Source organism: Hoplias malabaricus, unplaced genomic scaffold, assembly GCF_029633855.1.
Source record: "Hoplias malabaricus isolate fHopMal1 unplaced genomic scaffold, fHopMal1.hap1 scaffold_173, whole genome shotgun sequence".
Classification (NCBI taxonomy): domain Eukaryota; kingdom Metazoa; phylum Chordata; class Actinopteri; order Characiformes; family Erythrinidae; genus Hoplias; species Hoplias malabaricus.
This window is the reverse complement of record NW_027101238.1, coordinates 47,905-65,754: the sequence shown is the minus strand read 5'-3', so window position 1 is coordinate 65,754 and position 17,850 is coordinate 47,905. Positions and strand designations below refer to the sequence as shown.

Here is a 17,850-nt window from a genome sequence, read left to right as displayed (position 1 = left end):
ATTAATAAAAAGACCTGGATATTTGTTTTTATAAATCTAAGACATTTTAGAGTCTGTTCAAAAGCTCACTCAATAGAAAGGAAATCAAATCATAACACAACATTATCACAGCAGTGTCCCACAGAGGGGTTATTACTAGAAGTAAATATACAGACATTAACCCAGTAAAGGTTTCTATACTATGACCTCCCTGTTTAAGTTATGATCCTAATTTTATTCTTTTACAAAGGTTTTGAAATGGGAGGTTTGTGACAGTTTCGGGGCGGGGTCAGGGCAGTTTCTCTCAGTGAATGCTATTGGCTGATGTCTCCTGGTTCTGTGACTGCCTCATACACTGTGTATGTCCCTCATACTGGGAGAAGCAGAGCTGCTGTTTTCCCCGGGACAGCACCATGGATAAACAGAGTCGAGATAAGGTCATATTCCACTGTCTACAGTGGGCTCAGATCATAGTAATATGTGATAAACATGTGGAAATGATGTTAACTGCAGGAAGGCGTTAGAAAACTTCGACTGTGAGGTTGATTCTCTGAATCATTTGCCAAGAGTCAAGCCCTACTTCATGATGCTCAGGGAATTGATTCGTTCGTGAGTCGACTCTTGTTCACTAGCTACACTCTCAGAAAGAAAGGTATGTTAGAGGTACATTATTGGTCACTAAGGGTACAAACTGTGTAAATGTACCTTTAAAGGTACAACAGTGTTTAAAAGTCCAATTTAATTTCTTAGAGGTACATTACATTCTCTACTCAAGCAGGATACATGTTTCTAATCTTGGAGTCCTGGAGATGAAATAGGACGTATGAAATCAACACGATTTTAAAATCTACAATTATAATACAATAATGAACACTTATGTTTCCTAATTAAAAGTACAAATATGTACCCTTGAGGGTACCACCACAGTAACAAAATCTCTGACAGTGTACATTTACTTCATATTCCACCCGCTCTCACTGCAAAGAGACACTGAAGAACGGCCTTGGAACCATACTCTCAAAATAATTTTGGATACGGAGTAGTCTCCTATTTTACATTTTCCCTGTTTCAAAACGAAACACATTGTCACGGTACACATCCTCCATGTTTGTTTTTCTGTAGAAGGCTTCTCTCAGTAGGAGGGACATATAGAGTGTATGAGGCAGTCACAGAACCAGGAGACATCAGCCAATAGCATTAACTGAGAGAAACAGCCCTGACCCCGCCCCCAAACTGTCACAAACCTCCCATTTCAAAACATTTAAAATGAAGAGAGTAAAAATCATTTGAGGAAAAAAAACAGTTTGAGAGTCAGATTATGATCTGTGTGTGAGCGCAATTCCCCTCTCTCTCTCTCTCTCTCTTTCTCTGTCTCTCTCTATGGGTTTCACATTTGCGATTAACTAACACAATTTTAAAAAGGTACAGATTTAAATGTTCCACCTGCTGTTACTGCGTCCTTGATGTGGCGTCCATTGATGTGACGCCATATGTTTCCTTTTACAGACACAGACACACATTAAAAAGTACTTGTGTTGTGTTTTAATCCCAATGGAGTGTAGCCTTGGCTAATGGTTAGAGACCGGGCTTGGTACCGAAAGGTTGCTGGTTCAATCCCCAGGTCCAGCATGAACATCCACGGCTGAAGTGTCCTTGAGCAAGGCACTGAACCCATACGCTCTGGTTGTGTGTTCACAGCCCCTAGTGCACTAGTGTGTGTGTGTGTGTGTGTTCACATCCACAGATGGGTTAAATGCGGAGGACACATTTCATTGTACAAACCGGATTCCAAAAAAGTTTGGACACTAAACAAATTGTGAATAAAAACTGAATGCAATGATGTGGAGATGGCAAATGTCAATATTTTATTCGTAATAGAACATAGATGACAGATCAAAAGTTTAATCTGAGTAAATGTAACATTTTAAAGGAAAAATATGTTGATTCAAAATTTTACAGTGTCAACAATTCTCAAAAAAGTTGGGACAACTAGCAATAAGTAGCTGGAAAAAGGAAATTGAGCATATAACGAACAGCTGGAAGACCAATTAACACTAATTAGGTCAATTGACAACATGATTGGGTATAAAAAGAGCTTCTCAGAGTGTCAGTGTCTCTCTGAAGCCAAGATGGTAAGAGGATCACCAATTCCACCATTGTTGCGCAGAAAGATAGTGCAGCAATACCAGAATGGTGTTACCCAGCTTAAAATAGCAAAGACTTTTAAGTTATCACCATCAACCGTGCATAACCTCATCAAAAGATTCAGAGAATCTGGAACAATTGCTGTGCGTAAGGGTCAATGTCGTAAAACTCTACTGGATGCTCGTGATCTCCGGGCTCTTAAACGTCACTGCACCTCAAACAGGAATGCCACAGTCAAGGAAATAACAGAATGGGCTCAGGAATACTTCCAGAAAGCATTGTCAGTGAACACAATCCACCATGCCATCCGCCGTTGCCAGCTGAAACTCTACAGTGCAAAGAGGAAGCCATTTCTAAGCAAGCTCCACAAGCTCAGACGTTTGCACTGGGCCAGGGGTCTTTTAAAATGGATTGTGGCAAATGGAAGACTGTTCTGTGGTCAGATGAGTCACGATTTGAAGTTTTTTATGGAACACTGGGACGCTAAGTCATCTGCACCAGAGAGGACAAAGATAACCCAAGTTGTTATCAACGCTCCATTCAGAAGCCTGCATCACTGATGGTATGGGGTTGCATGAGTGCTTGTGGCATGGGCAGCTTGCATGTCTGGAAAGGCATCATTATTGCAGAGAACTATGTTCAGGTTCTAGAACAACATATGCTCCCATCTAGACGTCATCTCTTTCAGGGAAGACCCTGCATTTTTCAACAAGATAATGCCAGACCACATTCTGCAGCAATCACAACATCATGGCTACGTATGAGAAGGATCCAGGTACTGAAATGGCCAGCCTGCAGTCCAGATCTTTCACCTATAGAGAACATTTGGCGCATCATAAAGAGGAATGTGCGACAAAGAAGGCCCAAGACGATTGAACAGTTAGAGGCCTGTATTAGACATGAATGGGAGAGCATTCCTATTTCTGAACTTGAGAAACTGGTCTCCTCTGTCCCCAGACGTCTGTTGAGTGTTGTAAGAAGAAGGGGGGATGCCACACAGTGGTAAAAAATGGCCTTGTCCCAACTTTTTTGGGATTTGTTGACACCATGAAATTTTGAAACAACATATTTTTCCCTTAAAATGTTACATTCTCTTAGTTTAAACTTTTGATCTGTGATTTGTGTTCTATTCTGAATAAAATATTAGATGTTGGCACCTCCACATCATTGCATTCAGTTTTTATTCACAATTTGTTTAGTGTCCCAACTTTTTTGGAATCCGGTTTGTACGTTATACGACAAATAAATGCATATCATACATTATATATTACATTATGTAAATTATAATCTGGTAATCCAGTCTTTTCCTTAATATTTTATACTAGAGCTTAAAAAATAACTATTTTCTTTTTTTTTTAAATGTATAAAGTCATGTTTGTGAAGCACAGAAATGAAGAATAAAATCCCAGAACTCTGACCTGAGTGTCTCCAGTTTACAGAGTGAACTCTTCAGTCCAGCAGAGAGCTTCTCCACTCCTGAATCCTGCAGGTCATTGTTACTGAGGTCCAGTTCTTTCAGGGAGGAGTTCACCAGTAAAACTGAGCCCAGATCTTCACAAGAATTTCCCCCAAGTTTACACACAGTTAGTCTGTAAAGAGAGAGGACATTACTCACTGAATAGTTACAGGAACATTTCATGAACAGGTTCTCCAAAAACCACACTAAATCGAGCAAGTCAGACTCAATGAGCACAGAATCATGAAAACCGAGCGAAAACAGCGACAGCTTCAAAAATTTGAGCTTGCTCTCGCTTCTCAAAAATCTGCTCGCTTCTCGGTTTTAACAGGAAATATGTCACAGATTCAGAACCTGGTAACCGTCTCCTAGTGATGGCACTCTTGAATCTGAAGCTTGAAGCACGCACACAAAATTCTCTCATGTTAAATACCTCATAATGCAAGCCCACAGGCAATGGATTATGGAGAGAGATTAGTCTCAAAATACTTTACAAATGCATAAATGTTAATCCACAAATTAAACACAAGTCACAGATATGTTTCACTGTTCACAAATGAATACATCACACTCTGTGTCTCACGGTCTGCAGTTTGTAATTTTATACTTTTATGCGAAAATAAATACTTTTGTTTAAATTTACATTGCAAATATTTGTAAAGTCGAAGTCTCAAATTAAAATTTATTTGTAAATTGTTGACTCTGCATTTATGAATCGAGTGACTCACATGTTTTCTGTGACGTGCATTTGTTCATTCCCAGTAAACATTTAGCCATTGATTCAATGTTGAAATAACGTAATGACTGCCGTCTAATCAACGTTTTCTTAAGGTTGAAAATGAAAGTTGAAAATACTTCCAAACACAGATATTGAAAAGACGACTATTAGACGTATTTTGGACGTCCATTAACATTATTAATTGGTCCCGAAATAAATTACTTGTATAAAATGCATTTTGGACGTCCATTGACGTTATCGATTGGTCACCACTTAACTAACTTAATTCATTCATTCATTATCTGTAACCGCTTATCCAGTTCAGGGTCGCGGTGGGTCCAGAGCCTACCTGGAATCATTGGGCGCAAGGCAGGAATACACCCTGGAGGGGGCGCCAGTCCTTCACAGGGCAACACAGACACACACACATTCACTCACACACTCACACCTATGGACCCTTTTGGAGTCACCAATCCACCTATCAACGTGTGTTTTTGGACTGTGGGAGGAAACCGAAGCACCCGGAGGAAACCCACATGGACACGGGGAGAACACACCAACTCCTCACAGACAGTCACCCGGAGCGGGAATCGAACCCACAACCTCCAGGTCCCTGGAGCTGTGTGACTACGACACTACCTGCTGCGCCACCATGCCGCTCTATTAAATATATATTATTGAATATAATTCATATTAATATAACATTTATTTAAGTATTTTCAGTGTTTTATTCTTATCACCAATAATATTATTATTGACAAAATTAGGGCCATATCCCCCACCCCTAGTTTTGTTAATAATCCCAGTGGAGTGTTTATTATAATCTAGTAACACAGTCCTTTCCTCTATATTTTATACAAGAGCTTAGAAAAAAAAATTCTTTTTAATGTATAAAGTCATGTTTGTGAAGCACAGAAATGAAGAATAAAATCCCAGAACTCTGACCTGAGTGTCTCCAGTTTACAGAGTGAACTCTTCAGTCCAGCAGAGAGCTTCTCCACTCCTAAATCCTGCAGGTCATTGTTACTGAGGTCCAGTTCCTTCAGGGAGGAGTTCACCAGTAAAACTGAGCCCAGATCTTCACAAGACTTTTCCCCAAGTTTACACCCAGTTAGTCTGTAAAGAGAGAGGACATTACTCACTGAATAGTTACAGGAACATTTCTGAAAGGATTAAGAAAGACATGTTGATTTCATTTAGAGGAGAAACAAACAAACAACAACAAAAACAAACTAAAAAATCCCACTGTGACTCATCTTTCCTCCAGTGGGGGGAGGAAATGCTTCATTTAAACATTAAAACACACAGTTTAACAGAACAGAACTGAAGCTTCACAGAAACCTCTTAGAGCAGCTAAAGAGAGATGCCTCAAATAACAAGATAACTTTAGAAACAACAGAGTTCAGTCTGATCTTTTTACATTACACTGATCAGACTCTGTGTAGAACACATTAAAAGATAAAAACCAAAGAGTCAGTGTCTGTATATCACTATAATAATAAACCTCTGCTCTGGTTCATAGCCTGTAGGACTGATAATATCACCATGGGGAGAGTCTGCTGTTGACTGTTACTCCAGCAGTGGAAACACTTTACAGAAGTCCTGAAGTGTTCAGAGAGCAGAGATAATGTAGGAGAAGATGATCTGATTTTTGTGAGTAGTGAATTATAATCTAGGAATCCAGCACCTGACTTCATCTTAATATTTCATATTGTATGTAATGTGCCAGAGAGGCACTGTTTGTTTTGTTTTCTCCCTCCACTTTCTTTCACTTCCTCTCTCTCTAGTTTATTACCTGTTCAGCCAATGGGGGAGCTGTTGCCCAAGACTGCTGTCCTAATCCTCCTATAGGACGAACTGTTCACCTGGAAGAGGTGGGACCTCTTGGATATAAAGCCCACCAAGTGGAACAATGAGGGGGAAGAGCTTTTTACCTGTGTGATACTTGAACGCTGCTAACTTATGGTTTGAGGCTTGTTGCTGCTAGCTTATGTTTACAGATGTTGCTGCTATTTTGTTTGATGATCTTTGCTGCTAGCTCAAACTGAGATTGTTGTTGCTGTCACTAGCTAGAGTTTGAGGTTTAGTTGTGGTGCTGCTAACTTTACTTAAGCCTAGCTTCACTTTAGCCATTTTAAATCTGTGGATTGCTCTTCTCTTGTTAAATCTCTCTACCACCACCACTGGTGTGGACAGGCAAGTACAGGCACCGATACATTCCATGGTAGGACAAACCCTGTATATACACACACTAGGTAAAGGGTGAGTGCCACATTTGTATTTTTGGAGTAGGTTAGTTTTATTTGTAGGGAACTTTTGTTTATTTATTTTCTTTGGCACCATCCACAGTCCACCCAGTAGTAGTCGGATGGTTTTAGCATTTAATATTTTTCATTGTCTTCTTCTTCTCATATCACTGCTACAACTACATTTGCATTGTTGTGTTATTAAACCATGATCATACCACTACTGCTGCTTTATTGTACCTTGTACTTCACTTCAGATAAAAGCTGAAAAGAGCATTCCATTGTTCCCTCACTTCCACATTACACCACACATTCCATGTTACACCCATCCCTTGATACCTCTAGATACATCTTACAAAAGAGTGTCTGGCGCAACATTGTATCCTCTAAATAAATTGTTAAAGATGTATAACTTTAATGTTGGTGAAGCATTAAAAATCAAGTCTGAACAGACAGAACTGACCTGAGTGTCTCCAGTTTACAGAGTGAACTCTTTAGTGTCTCAGAGACCAGCTTCACTCCTGAATCCTGCAGGTCAGTGTGACTGAGGTCCAGCTCTTTCAGGGGTGAGTTTGGTGAGTTCAGAGCAGAGCAGAGACTTTCATAGGAATTCAGGGTGAATTTACAGTCTGTGAGTCTGCAAGGTAAAGTAATTACAGGAGAAAGTGAAGTTAAAATAGAGAATGTGAAATTCAGACTCATGTGAATCAGGAATTATGAGATTTTCATACATCAGTATTTCTCCAATATTAATTATTCAGGGGTGTGTACATTATGAGCTCAATATGAACATTTGTTCTGAATGTTATTCTGAATATTTTAGTGCTATTTACATTCTATTTCCACATGGAATTTCACTCCAAACTAAACTTTGTGAGGGTAACTACAGCCAACTGGAGCAGGACACACACATTATCCACATGGACATTCAACTCACAATCACACAACTCTCACCTGAGTGTCTCCAGTTTACAGTGTGAACTCATTAGTGTCTCAGAGATCAGCTTCACTCCTGAATCCTGCAGGTCAGTGTGACTGAGGTCCAGCTCTTTCAGGGGTGAGTTTGGTGATTTCAGAACAGAGCAGAGACTTTCATAGGAATTCAAGGACTGATTAAAGTAAGACAATCTGTAAGGAGAAGAAAACACAGTGTAGAGTTAAAACAGAGAATGTGAAACTCACCCTCACAGAAATCAAGAATTATGACGTGTGGAAAACACTACTGTTATAAACTTGGGGTCTGTGTGTTATAAACGTTATTAAGAGACACAAACAATGAGCTCAATCTGAACATTCATTCATTTTCTGTAAGTGCTTCGTCCTGTTCAGGGTCACGTGGGTCTGAATCCTCCCCAGAATCACTGGCTGCAAGAAAAACACTCCCTGGACAGGGCCCCAGTGCATCACAGGTCTTCACTCACTCCCCCATTTGACATTTATGAGGTCTTTTATGATTTAGGATTCACACTGACATTTATGATCACACTCAATGATGACTTTCTTAAATGTACAAGAAATACAAAGCAAAAAAAACCTTTACTCCATTTACTCTTTTCAGGCACTAAATGAGCTCCTGTTATAATCTGTGACTGTTCTCCTGTGTTTATGTCCTTTGTCATGTTTTGATCACGTGTTCAGTTCTGTTTTTCTTGCCATGTGTCTTTTCCACTCGTTTCCTAGCCACGCCCTGCACCTGTGAGTCCTGAGCGTTCACAGGTGTTTCCTATCATGATTTCCTTCATAAGCTCCTCTCTGTGTCCCTGGTTTGTCCCTCATTTTGTGTCTGTGTCATTTGTGCTCCCTTTGTTTATTTCTTGTTCCCGTTACTTGTTTAATAAATCTCCATCTCTGCATGTGCTTCAGTCCCTTCGTCTCGTTCCTGAACTGACAGCTCCATAAATCCAGATCCATGTGGAAGATCTCAGTAAATAGTGTTGGAGAGTGTGGTTTGATGAGACACATTCAATAAAATGCCCCATAAAATATGAAATAAGAATAAGAACATAGTGAACATGTGCTGTGTGTAAAACATAAAGTGAATCATGAAGCTGAAGCAGCAGAGCCACGCCGTCAGACCTCCACAATCTGATATTTCAAACACTTTCACACATTTCTGTCAGAAATTAAAAGATAAAAAGCTTGTCTTACCTGAGTATCTCCACTTTACTGTTTGAACTCTTCAGTCCGTCAGAGATCAGCTTCACTTCTGATTCCTGCAGCACAGTGTGACTGAGGTCCAGCTCTTTCAGGGAGGAGTTTGGTGATTTCAGAGCAGAGAAGTGAACTTCACAGGAATTCATGGTGAGTTTATACACATTCAGTCTGCAAAGCAAAGTAAATACAGCACAGTTCAAACAGAATGTGGATTTCAGACTCAGAATCAGTTTAATGAGATTAATGAGTAAAATAATACTTTCCATTATTTACATTATTCAGAGGGGCATTAATAACAGACTCAGTCTGAACATTTTTTCTGAATATTGTTCTGAATATTTTCAGCACTGTTTGTATTCTCTTCTCCACATGAACTTTCACCCCCAAAATTAAAGTCTCTTTAAACTCCCTCTCACTTCAGGAGGCAGAAACGGGGGAAGAGAGAGTTACAGTCAGATGAAGACGGTGTTGAGGACTAGTCTCAATGGAAAATAACTACACTCTGCTCTAAATGTCACAAAATAACCAGTGAATGAAGGAATAAATTCATTTGTTAAATGTCAGTTACAGATTCATCCTGATCAGGGTCACGGTGGGACCGGAGTCTTAATAAAAATCATTGAGAGCAAGGCAGGAACATCTCACACACACACACACACACACACACACACACACACACACACACACGCACACACACACGTGTCTGGACTGTGCGATGAAACCAGAGTCACTGGAGGAAACCCACACAGACACAGGGAGAACACACCACTCTCCTCACAGTCAGTGACTCCAGGGTGAGGACTTACTCTAGGACCCAGAGACGCTGGAGCTATGTGGCACCAACGCAAACTGTGTCTCACCACCGCTGAAGTAGTGCTTTCACTTTGTAGATCAGTGCTCTGTTCTTATTCCTCTAGAAAGATCCTAACGTCTAAAAGAATTTCAATGTACAATGTGTAGTATGTTACGATGAATGTGTATTAATTTCTAATACAAAAATGGACTTTCTGAGATGTGATTTTAAATACACAAACTTTAGCTGGTTTCAGAGACATCTCCACACAAGCCAGATGGATTTCAGCTAACAGAGAGCAGGCTCGTAAACCCCCCTCCAAGGACCCTTTTTTATGACTTAAGGACCCACAGGGTCAAGGAAAGGACGCAGGGAGACAGACAGACTCAATCTTGATCGCAACTCACACAATGTCCTCTTACACCTTTTTAAAGACTGTTAACTCTAAAAGACTCAAACATCCCAAAGTTCTTACATTGAAAAGAAGGTGTATATGTGCACAACTGTTTGAAATTAATTCCATTTGGACAATCAAAATGGGCGGGATTAATTTACATGTGCTTAAAGTCATTTTTGTTTATATGAATTTATGTAGAACCAAGGTAAACACATACTCTGTGTGTAGTTGGTTAATGCTTATGTAGAACATGGTTGTCTTAAGGATATTACTTTGCGTTAACATCTAATCATTTATATTGCAAAGTATGATACAGAATCCTGAGATATTCACTCACCAGGGCTGGTCAAGTCTTTGTCTTGTCAAGGGTCATAAATTCTATGTGATGTCACTACCAAGGTACAGGAAGCAGCCAATTAGGAGCAAGAGAGGCTCCAATCTTATCTAAACGGTAGTAAAGGCGGGTTTTGTAAACTCTGGTTAAAAACCTGTGGCGCTAAACGACACACGCTTCTTCTCCTGCTTCTCTGCCCCTCCCGCTGCTCGACTCTTCACTTCAAGGCTCCAGACACTTTGGGCGCTTTCTCTTTTAGCCTTTTTCAAGGCTAAAGAGTAAAATGACTAGGTTTTTGGCTCCTCTGCAGACGTCAGACTCATGGCTTTCTTAAACAGTCTTGGACCCCTAAAGCGTGCTCCAGATAGAGAACTACAGATTAAAAAGAGCTATAGTTTAACTCTAGCAAAAATTCAATGCCACACCCAGAGCTTTGGAGGAGACCAGACCTCTGACACTCAAAGTGGTGACCAAAGCTTCTGGACCAGCGACGGAGAAGGCCACACGCACCCTCAGAATGACCTTCTGAGCAAAGGCCCAGGAGAGACCTGCATGGGCGTGTCTCTCTCTCACAAGGCGGCAGATCAGCGATGACGGCGAATCCCCACAGAGAACTTCAGACCGCCACCAGCCAACTGAAATGTCGCTGTGTTTGAAAGTCTTGAGAAAAAAGGAACCCCCGCGGCTGCAATTCTCCAGGAAGTCGTGCCGGAAAGCACAGCGCGTCAGCGACATGCTCCCTGTCCATCTCCATGGATGCGTAAGGTCACATGGTCTCATTTATTTCATTGCTCAGGGTCGGTGCTGAATACTTGCTGGGATAAATTATAGTCTTTCTAGAATTTAGGATAATTATCATAGAGAAGTTCCCTCATTAATCTCCCTCTTCCCGCATATATCGCTGTAATCCATTTCATTATATGAATGTATAATCAATATTCATTATTTGATATTACAATTAATAAACCAGTGTGTGATAAAACCAATCCTTGGTTATTTGTTTGTGTGTGCACCTTTCTTGTATGGAATTATAACTTCTAGTTCAGATTCCATTTCAGAGTCAAGAACCCATGGCGGGTCAATGAGCATAATTCATTAATAATAGTTAATTCTAGCTAATTCTGCTGTATAATATGTGAATATGGCCTTCTTGTCCAAGCTAAAATTAGACCGGTAAAGACACTACATATTATTTAATGGCTCCCAAATGTGGAGCTTAGCAAAATGAATTAAATAATTAATTATTAATAAAATAATAATGATTTATCACATACTCCACTAGGTAGTGCTAATGCCACCGCAACGTGTGCATACTATTTCCACTACAGAATGAAGGAATTAATTCATTTGTTAAATGTCAGTTACAGCTTCATCCTGATCAGGGTCACGTTGGGACCAGAGTCTTAATAAAAATCACTTGGAGCAAGGCAGGAATTTCACACTCTCTCTCTCATTCACTTACACACACACTCACACACACACACACACACACACACATATATATATATATATCTTCTTAAACACATGCCAACACACACTCACTCTCACACACACTAGTGCACTAGGGGCAGTCATCCTCGGAGCCTGAGGAGCAGTTGGGGGTTGGTGCCTTGCTCAAGGGCCCCTCAGCCATGGACTGAAGAAGGACAGTGATTTTCCATCACTCCCACCACCCCCAATTATTCCTGTGGGTCGTGGGGATTAAATCAGAGCTCTTCCAGCCCAAAACCCTCTTCTCTGACCACTACACTACAGCTGTCCATTTATAACACCTGAATTATTAAAACTAAGACTTTACCTCAAAGATGAACCACCAAATGTTCCTAATAAACACACTGAGATGACTGGTTTAAAACCTTGTAACGTTAACAATCTCAGAGCCATCCTCTGCACCATTAAATGGAAAACTATGTGAGCTTTGAATGTTGAATATCAGAAACATTTAGATCACTTCTGTCCAAATCACAGACCTACCTTTATTAAGTGTTCTGTGTAAAACTAGAGCAAATCTTACTGTTTCTACAAACCTTTTCTATTCAGTAACACACAGAAATCTCACCTGATTATCTCCAGTGTACAGTGTGAACTCCTCCATCCCTCAGAGACCAGCTTCACTCCTGAATCCTGCAGGTCAGTCTGACTGAGGTCCGGCTCTTTCAGGGGTGAGTTTGGTGAGTTCAGAGCAGAGCAGAGACTTTCATAGGAATTCAGGGTGAATCTACAGTCTGTGAGTCTGCAAGGTAAAGTAAACACAGGAGAAAGTGAAGTTAAAATAGAGAATGTGAAATTCAGACTCATGTGAATCAGGAATTATGAGATTTTCATACATCAGTATTTCTCCAATATTAATTATTCAGGGGTGTGTACATTATGAGCTCAGTCTGAACATTTGTTCTGAATGTTATTCTGAATATTTTAGTGCTATTTACATTCTATTTCCACGTGGAATTTAACTCCAAACTAAACTTTGTGAGGGTAACTACAGCCAACTGGAGCAGGAGAACACACACATTATCCACATGGACATTCAACTCACAATCACACAACTCTCACCTGAGTGTCTCCAGTTTACAGTGTGAACTCTTTAGTGCCTCAGAGATCAGCTTCACTCCTGAATCCTGCAGGTCAGTGTGACTGAGGTCCAGCTCTTTCAGGGGTGAGTTTGGTGATTTCAGAACAGAGCAGAGACTTTCATAGGAATTCAAGGACTAAAGCGAGACAATCTGTAAGGAGAAGTAAACACAGTGTAGAGTTAAAACAGAGAATGTGAAACTCACCCTCACAGGAATCAAGAATTATGACGTGTGGAAAACACTACTGTTATAAACGTGGGGTCTGTGTGTTATAAACGTTATTAAGAGACACAAACAATGAGCTCAATCTGAACATTCATTCATTTTCTGTAAGTGCTTCGTCCTGTTCAGGGTCACGTGGGTCTGAATCCTCCCCAGAATCACTGGCTGCAAGAGGAACTCTCCCTGGACAGGGCCCCAGTGCATCACAGGTCTTCACTCACTCCCCCATTTGACATTTATGAGGTCTTTTATGATTTAGGATTCACACTGACATTTATGATCACACTCAATGATGACTCTCTTAAATGTACGAGAAAAACTATGTAATACTATGTAAGAATGGTCTTTTTTGTCTTCTGAGCTGCCCCTACCTGCCTGTCTCTCTCTCTCTCTCTCACACACACACACAGTCTGAGCTGAAGAATATTAATGTGTGTCATGACCCTCTCTCTGTCTCTCTCTAACAGACAAACACACCTCTCTCTCTCTCTCTCTCTCTCTCTCTCATGTATGTATGAGGAAAACTGAGCTAGATTCTACATATAGTGAACTAAACACTCGTGTCTGTGTGGGTTTCCTCTGGGTGACTGTCTGTGAGGAGTGTGGTGTGTTCTCCTTGTGACCGCATGGGTTTCATCCGGGTGCTCCAGTTTCCTCCCACAGTCCAAAAACTCACATTGGTAGGTGGATTGGCGACTCAAAAGTGTCTGTAGGTGTGAGTGTGTGAGTGAATGTGTGAGTGTGTGTGTTGCCCTGTGAAGGACTGGCGCCCCCTCCAGGGTGTATTCCTGCCTCGCTCCCAATGATTCCAGGTAGGTTCTGGACCCACAGTGACCCTGAACTGGATAAGGGTTACAGATAATGAATGGATGAATTTTAAGGTAAAAATACTACATAGAGTTCCTTTAATGATGAGACTTTTTAAACGTATAAGAAACGAAGAAGCAAAAAAAAAAAAACTCTATTCCAGCTTATTGCCTAGAAGAAATATTTAAAGTCACCTGTTTGTATTAATGACTGTAACTGGTTTGTAGGTACATTAACAATCACTTCAGGGGTGGGTCAGGACAACAATTATATACGTTCAGGTGAGTTGAGATAAAAGGAGATAAAATTCAGGTCCAGGATTTAAACTGAAATTGTCTTTAATTTGACTTGTCCATTAATATTAATCTGGTACAGGTCTCCACATGTAAGTAGAAGTGGGTGTGGTGTTCTACACAGAGATAGTAAACAAATACAATTAGAAACACTGGTCTATGTGTAATCCCCTTATTACAAATACAACTTAAAATGTCCATAATAAATAAACATCATTAAAGGCTTGTCACGAGGCTAAGACCTGACTATAAATGAACTGAAGATGTACAACATAAATGCACATACATTACTTATCACAGCTAAAAGTAATCTACTCAACACAAGGTATACATCACACAAACATTTTATGGATGCATTTAATTAGGAAAAACATAAACTACGGACATGTACTGCGTCACACACAGGCTTACACACCTCAATTAGGTAAAGCTAGTAGCTAGCAGCTGACTTCCCCAAAGTACTTAAAAACACTCGACAAAACAAAACACAGTGAAATATATATATTTCGGTCTTATACAACCAAAGATAAAGCACAAATAAGGTTACACACGTTCAATGGACGCACACTGTTAATGAGACCGATTAAATGAAGACCGTTTCATGCCAATACCTCTCTGAACGGGAATGGGTCACAGGTAGGTCACTTCCGGCTGACTGCTCGCGTGCTTGATTTGAAATTGTTTGCTGTTTGTCGCTGTTTTAGTCCTCTAGTTTTAGTCCTCTAGACGTTTATTTACAATCTCTATTGCATATTTTTTGGCATTGCTTATCCTAGTGTGCTGTCTTCATCGTTCCTAACCCACTGTGCTTCTTAACCTTATTTTTTTTCGTACATATTATTTCTCATTGTTTATTTTTCTCTCTTCATGGCACCTGCCGAGGAACGAGCCCTTTCTGAGCTCGGCGCGGAGTTCGAGCAGCTCGGTCGCCGGATTCAGCGTCTCTTGGAGAAGCAGACGGAGCTCCAGCGGGAGAAGACGAGACTCGAGGCAGCCCGCGATGCCTCCTACGTGGCCGTCGCCTCTCCGGCTCCTCTGCCGCAGCGGTTCGCGGGAGTACCTATCTACACACCTGCACCGGGATGGGAGCGCCAGCGTGGACGTGGGAAGCCGAGGCCGTCCCCCCCTCCACCGCAGCCAGTCTTTACTTCTGCCAACCAGTTTGAGGTGCTCAGCTCCTGGCCTTCAACTGCACCTGCTCCAGCACTGAAGATTAAACAGGATGGTGTTCTTATTATTGGTGATTCAATAGTTAGACATTTAAAAGTGCCGGGGATAAAGAGTAATGCAACCGTGTCTTGTCTCCCAGGCGCACGTGTCCTGGACGTTGCCAGGCGGCTTCTGTCGGCGCTTCGGCAGCGCGAGGACTTTGGCACCGTCGTTCTCCACGTGGGAACGAACGACATCTCCGCCCGCTGCAGCGAGGTCCTGAAGGAGCACTACCGTTTGCTTCTGGATACCGCTTGGAAGAAGATGGATGCTAGGATCATCGTCTCTGGCCCCCTGCCCACCTACCGTCGAGGATGCGAGGCGTTTAGCAGGCTCTTCGGGGCTCCACTCCTGGCTCCTGGATTGGTGCGGCACTGTCGGCGTGGACTACGTCGACAACTGGGAGTGCTTTCGTGAGCGTCCGGCCCTGTATCGTTGGGATGGGCTTCATCCGAGCCGTCTAGGATCCGTAGTTCTCTCTGAGAACATTGAGGTGGTTCTGCGCCGGAACTGACCGGTCATTCCCAGTCACATCAGTCAGGTAGGTGGAATGGATAGCGAGCAGGTAAGTAATATTAAAATTCCTAATGTTCCTCCTGACCATCTCTCTACTGCTAGTATGATGAGCAGCATGTCCATATCACCCACTCTGATTAATGTAATAAATATTTCAGCATTGAGACTGTGTCTGTTTCCCGCAAAGCGTGTTATCACAAACGCCCAAAAATCAGTTTTAACAGCCTAATTAGAATTAACACCAAGGCACTGCAGCGAACGCAATATTTCAGCACTTCCAGCATTAAATTAGGGCTTTTAAATATACGATCTCTAACATCCAAAGCACTCACTGTCTATGATATTATTACTGATAACAAACTCTATGCGATTTTGTTCTATTATGTCTCTGCGAAACATGGGCTAAACCCAATGTATACATTGCCCTAAATGAGTCCACTACCCCTGGCTTCAGATATATACAGTTGCCCACGAACATCTGGTCGTGGTTGTGGTGTAGCCACAATTTATGACCCTACCATTGACACAACACAAAAATCTAGTTATGATACTAAATCCTTTGAAGTACTTACTCTTAAAGTCACTGCATCAAAAAGGAAGCACTTTTTTATGCTCATCACAATCTATCATCCTCCTGGCCCTTATACAGAATTTCTTTGTGAATTTGCTGATTTTCTCTCAAGTGTAGTTATCATTTCAGAAAAGGCCTTAATTGTTGGTGATTTCAATATTCACATTGAGAAGGATCATGATCCACTTAAAATTGCATTTGAATCAATTTTGGATGTGCTAGGGTTCACTCAGAATGTTACTGGGCCCACTCATCAATGCAAACACACAATAGACCTAGTGTTAACATGGGGCATTGAGATAAAAAATCTATCCAATCTCTCGCTTCATGAGACCATCTCTGATCACCATCTAATCACATATGAAATTGCGTTAAAGTTTGATATCTGTCCATAGCCACTCTATATTAGAAAGCGCACTATAACATCCTCAACAGTTAGTGATTTTATCAACAACCTTCCAGACCTTACCACCATGACCTTGAGCTCCTTACAAACAACCTACAACACTTATTTTGTACAAACCTAGATAGTATTGCACCAGTCAAGACCAAACAATTTAGAGAGAAAAGGCTTGCTCCATGGTACAGTGACAGCACGCATGCCTTAAAACTGGCTGCTCGTAACCATGAACGTAAATGGAGACACACAAAACTAGAATGTTTCCAAATTGCATGGCAGCACAGCCTCACCGACTACAAACATGCCTTATCTAAAGCCAAATCACAGTACATCTTTTCCCTTATAGAAAACAACAAAGACAACCCTAGATTCCTTTTTAGCACTGTATCAAATCTAATTGGCAACAAAAAGGAAATCAACCCCATTGTCCCCTCTGATTTCTGTAGTAATGACTTTATGAGGTTTTTTAATGATAAAATTGATTGCATTCGCCACAGAATCCAAAATCAGTCCAAAGTCACATCGGCTTTTGTTGATGAACCCCCTGCCAGCTCTGAGGTGCACTTAGAATACTTGAATTCTGTCGATGAAAATGACTTGCTTAGATTAATTAGCTCATCTAAATCAACTTCATGCTTACTGGATCCTGTACCAACACAATTATTTAAACAAATTTTACCTAAAGTCATTTGACCATTGCTCACAATAATAAACTCATCCCTCAACATTGGATATGTACCAAAACCTCTGAAACTAGCGGTAATCAAACCAATTATTAAAAAACCCAATCTTGACCCTCTTGTGCTCGCAAACTACAGGCCAATATCAAACCTCCCTTTTATTGCTAAGATTCTAGAAAAAGTCGTGTCACAGCAGTTGTGCTCTTACCTACAAAACAATGACATTCATGACATTTTCCAGTCTGGATTTAGACCAAATTACAGCACAGAAATGGCTCTAACAGGAGTAACTAATGACTTACTCCTTTCACATGATAAGGGCTATATCTCTATTCTGGTGCTGCTTGACTTTAGTGC

General features: G+C 41.0%; 1 protein-coding gene across 1 annotated transcript in view; it reads right to left on the bottom strand.

The window, feature by feature from the left end:
• The window catches only part of LOC136685442 (NACHT, LRR and PYD domains-containing protein 3-like), a 41,260-nt gene that overhangs the window by 3,071 nt on the left and 20,339 nt on the right, over positions 1-17,850 (bottom strand). The window contains exons 5-6 of the mRNA XM_066659374.1: positions 5,244-5,414; positions 3,543-3,713 (exon numbers count right to left, since the gene is read on the bottom strand). Of these exons, the coding sequence (XP_066515471.1) occupies positions 3,543-3,713; positions 5,244-5,414 (342 nt within the window). The remainder of the gene's footprint in view (positions 1-3,542; positions 3,714-5,243; positions 5,415-17,850) is intronic.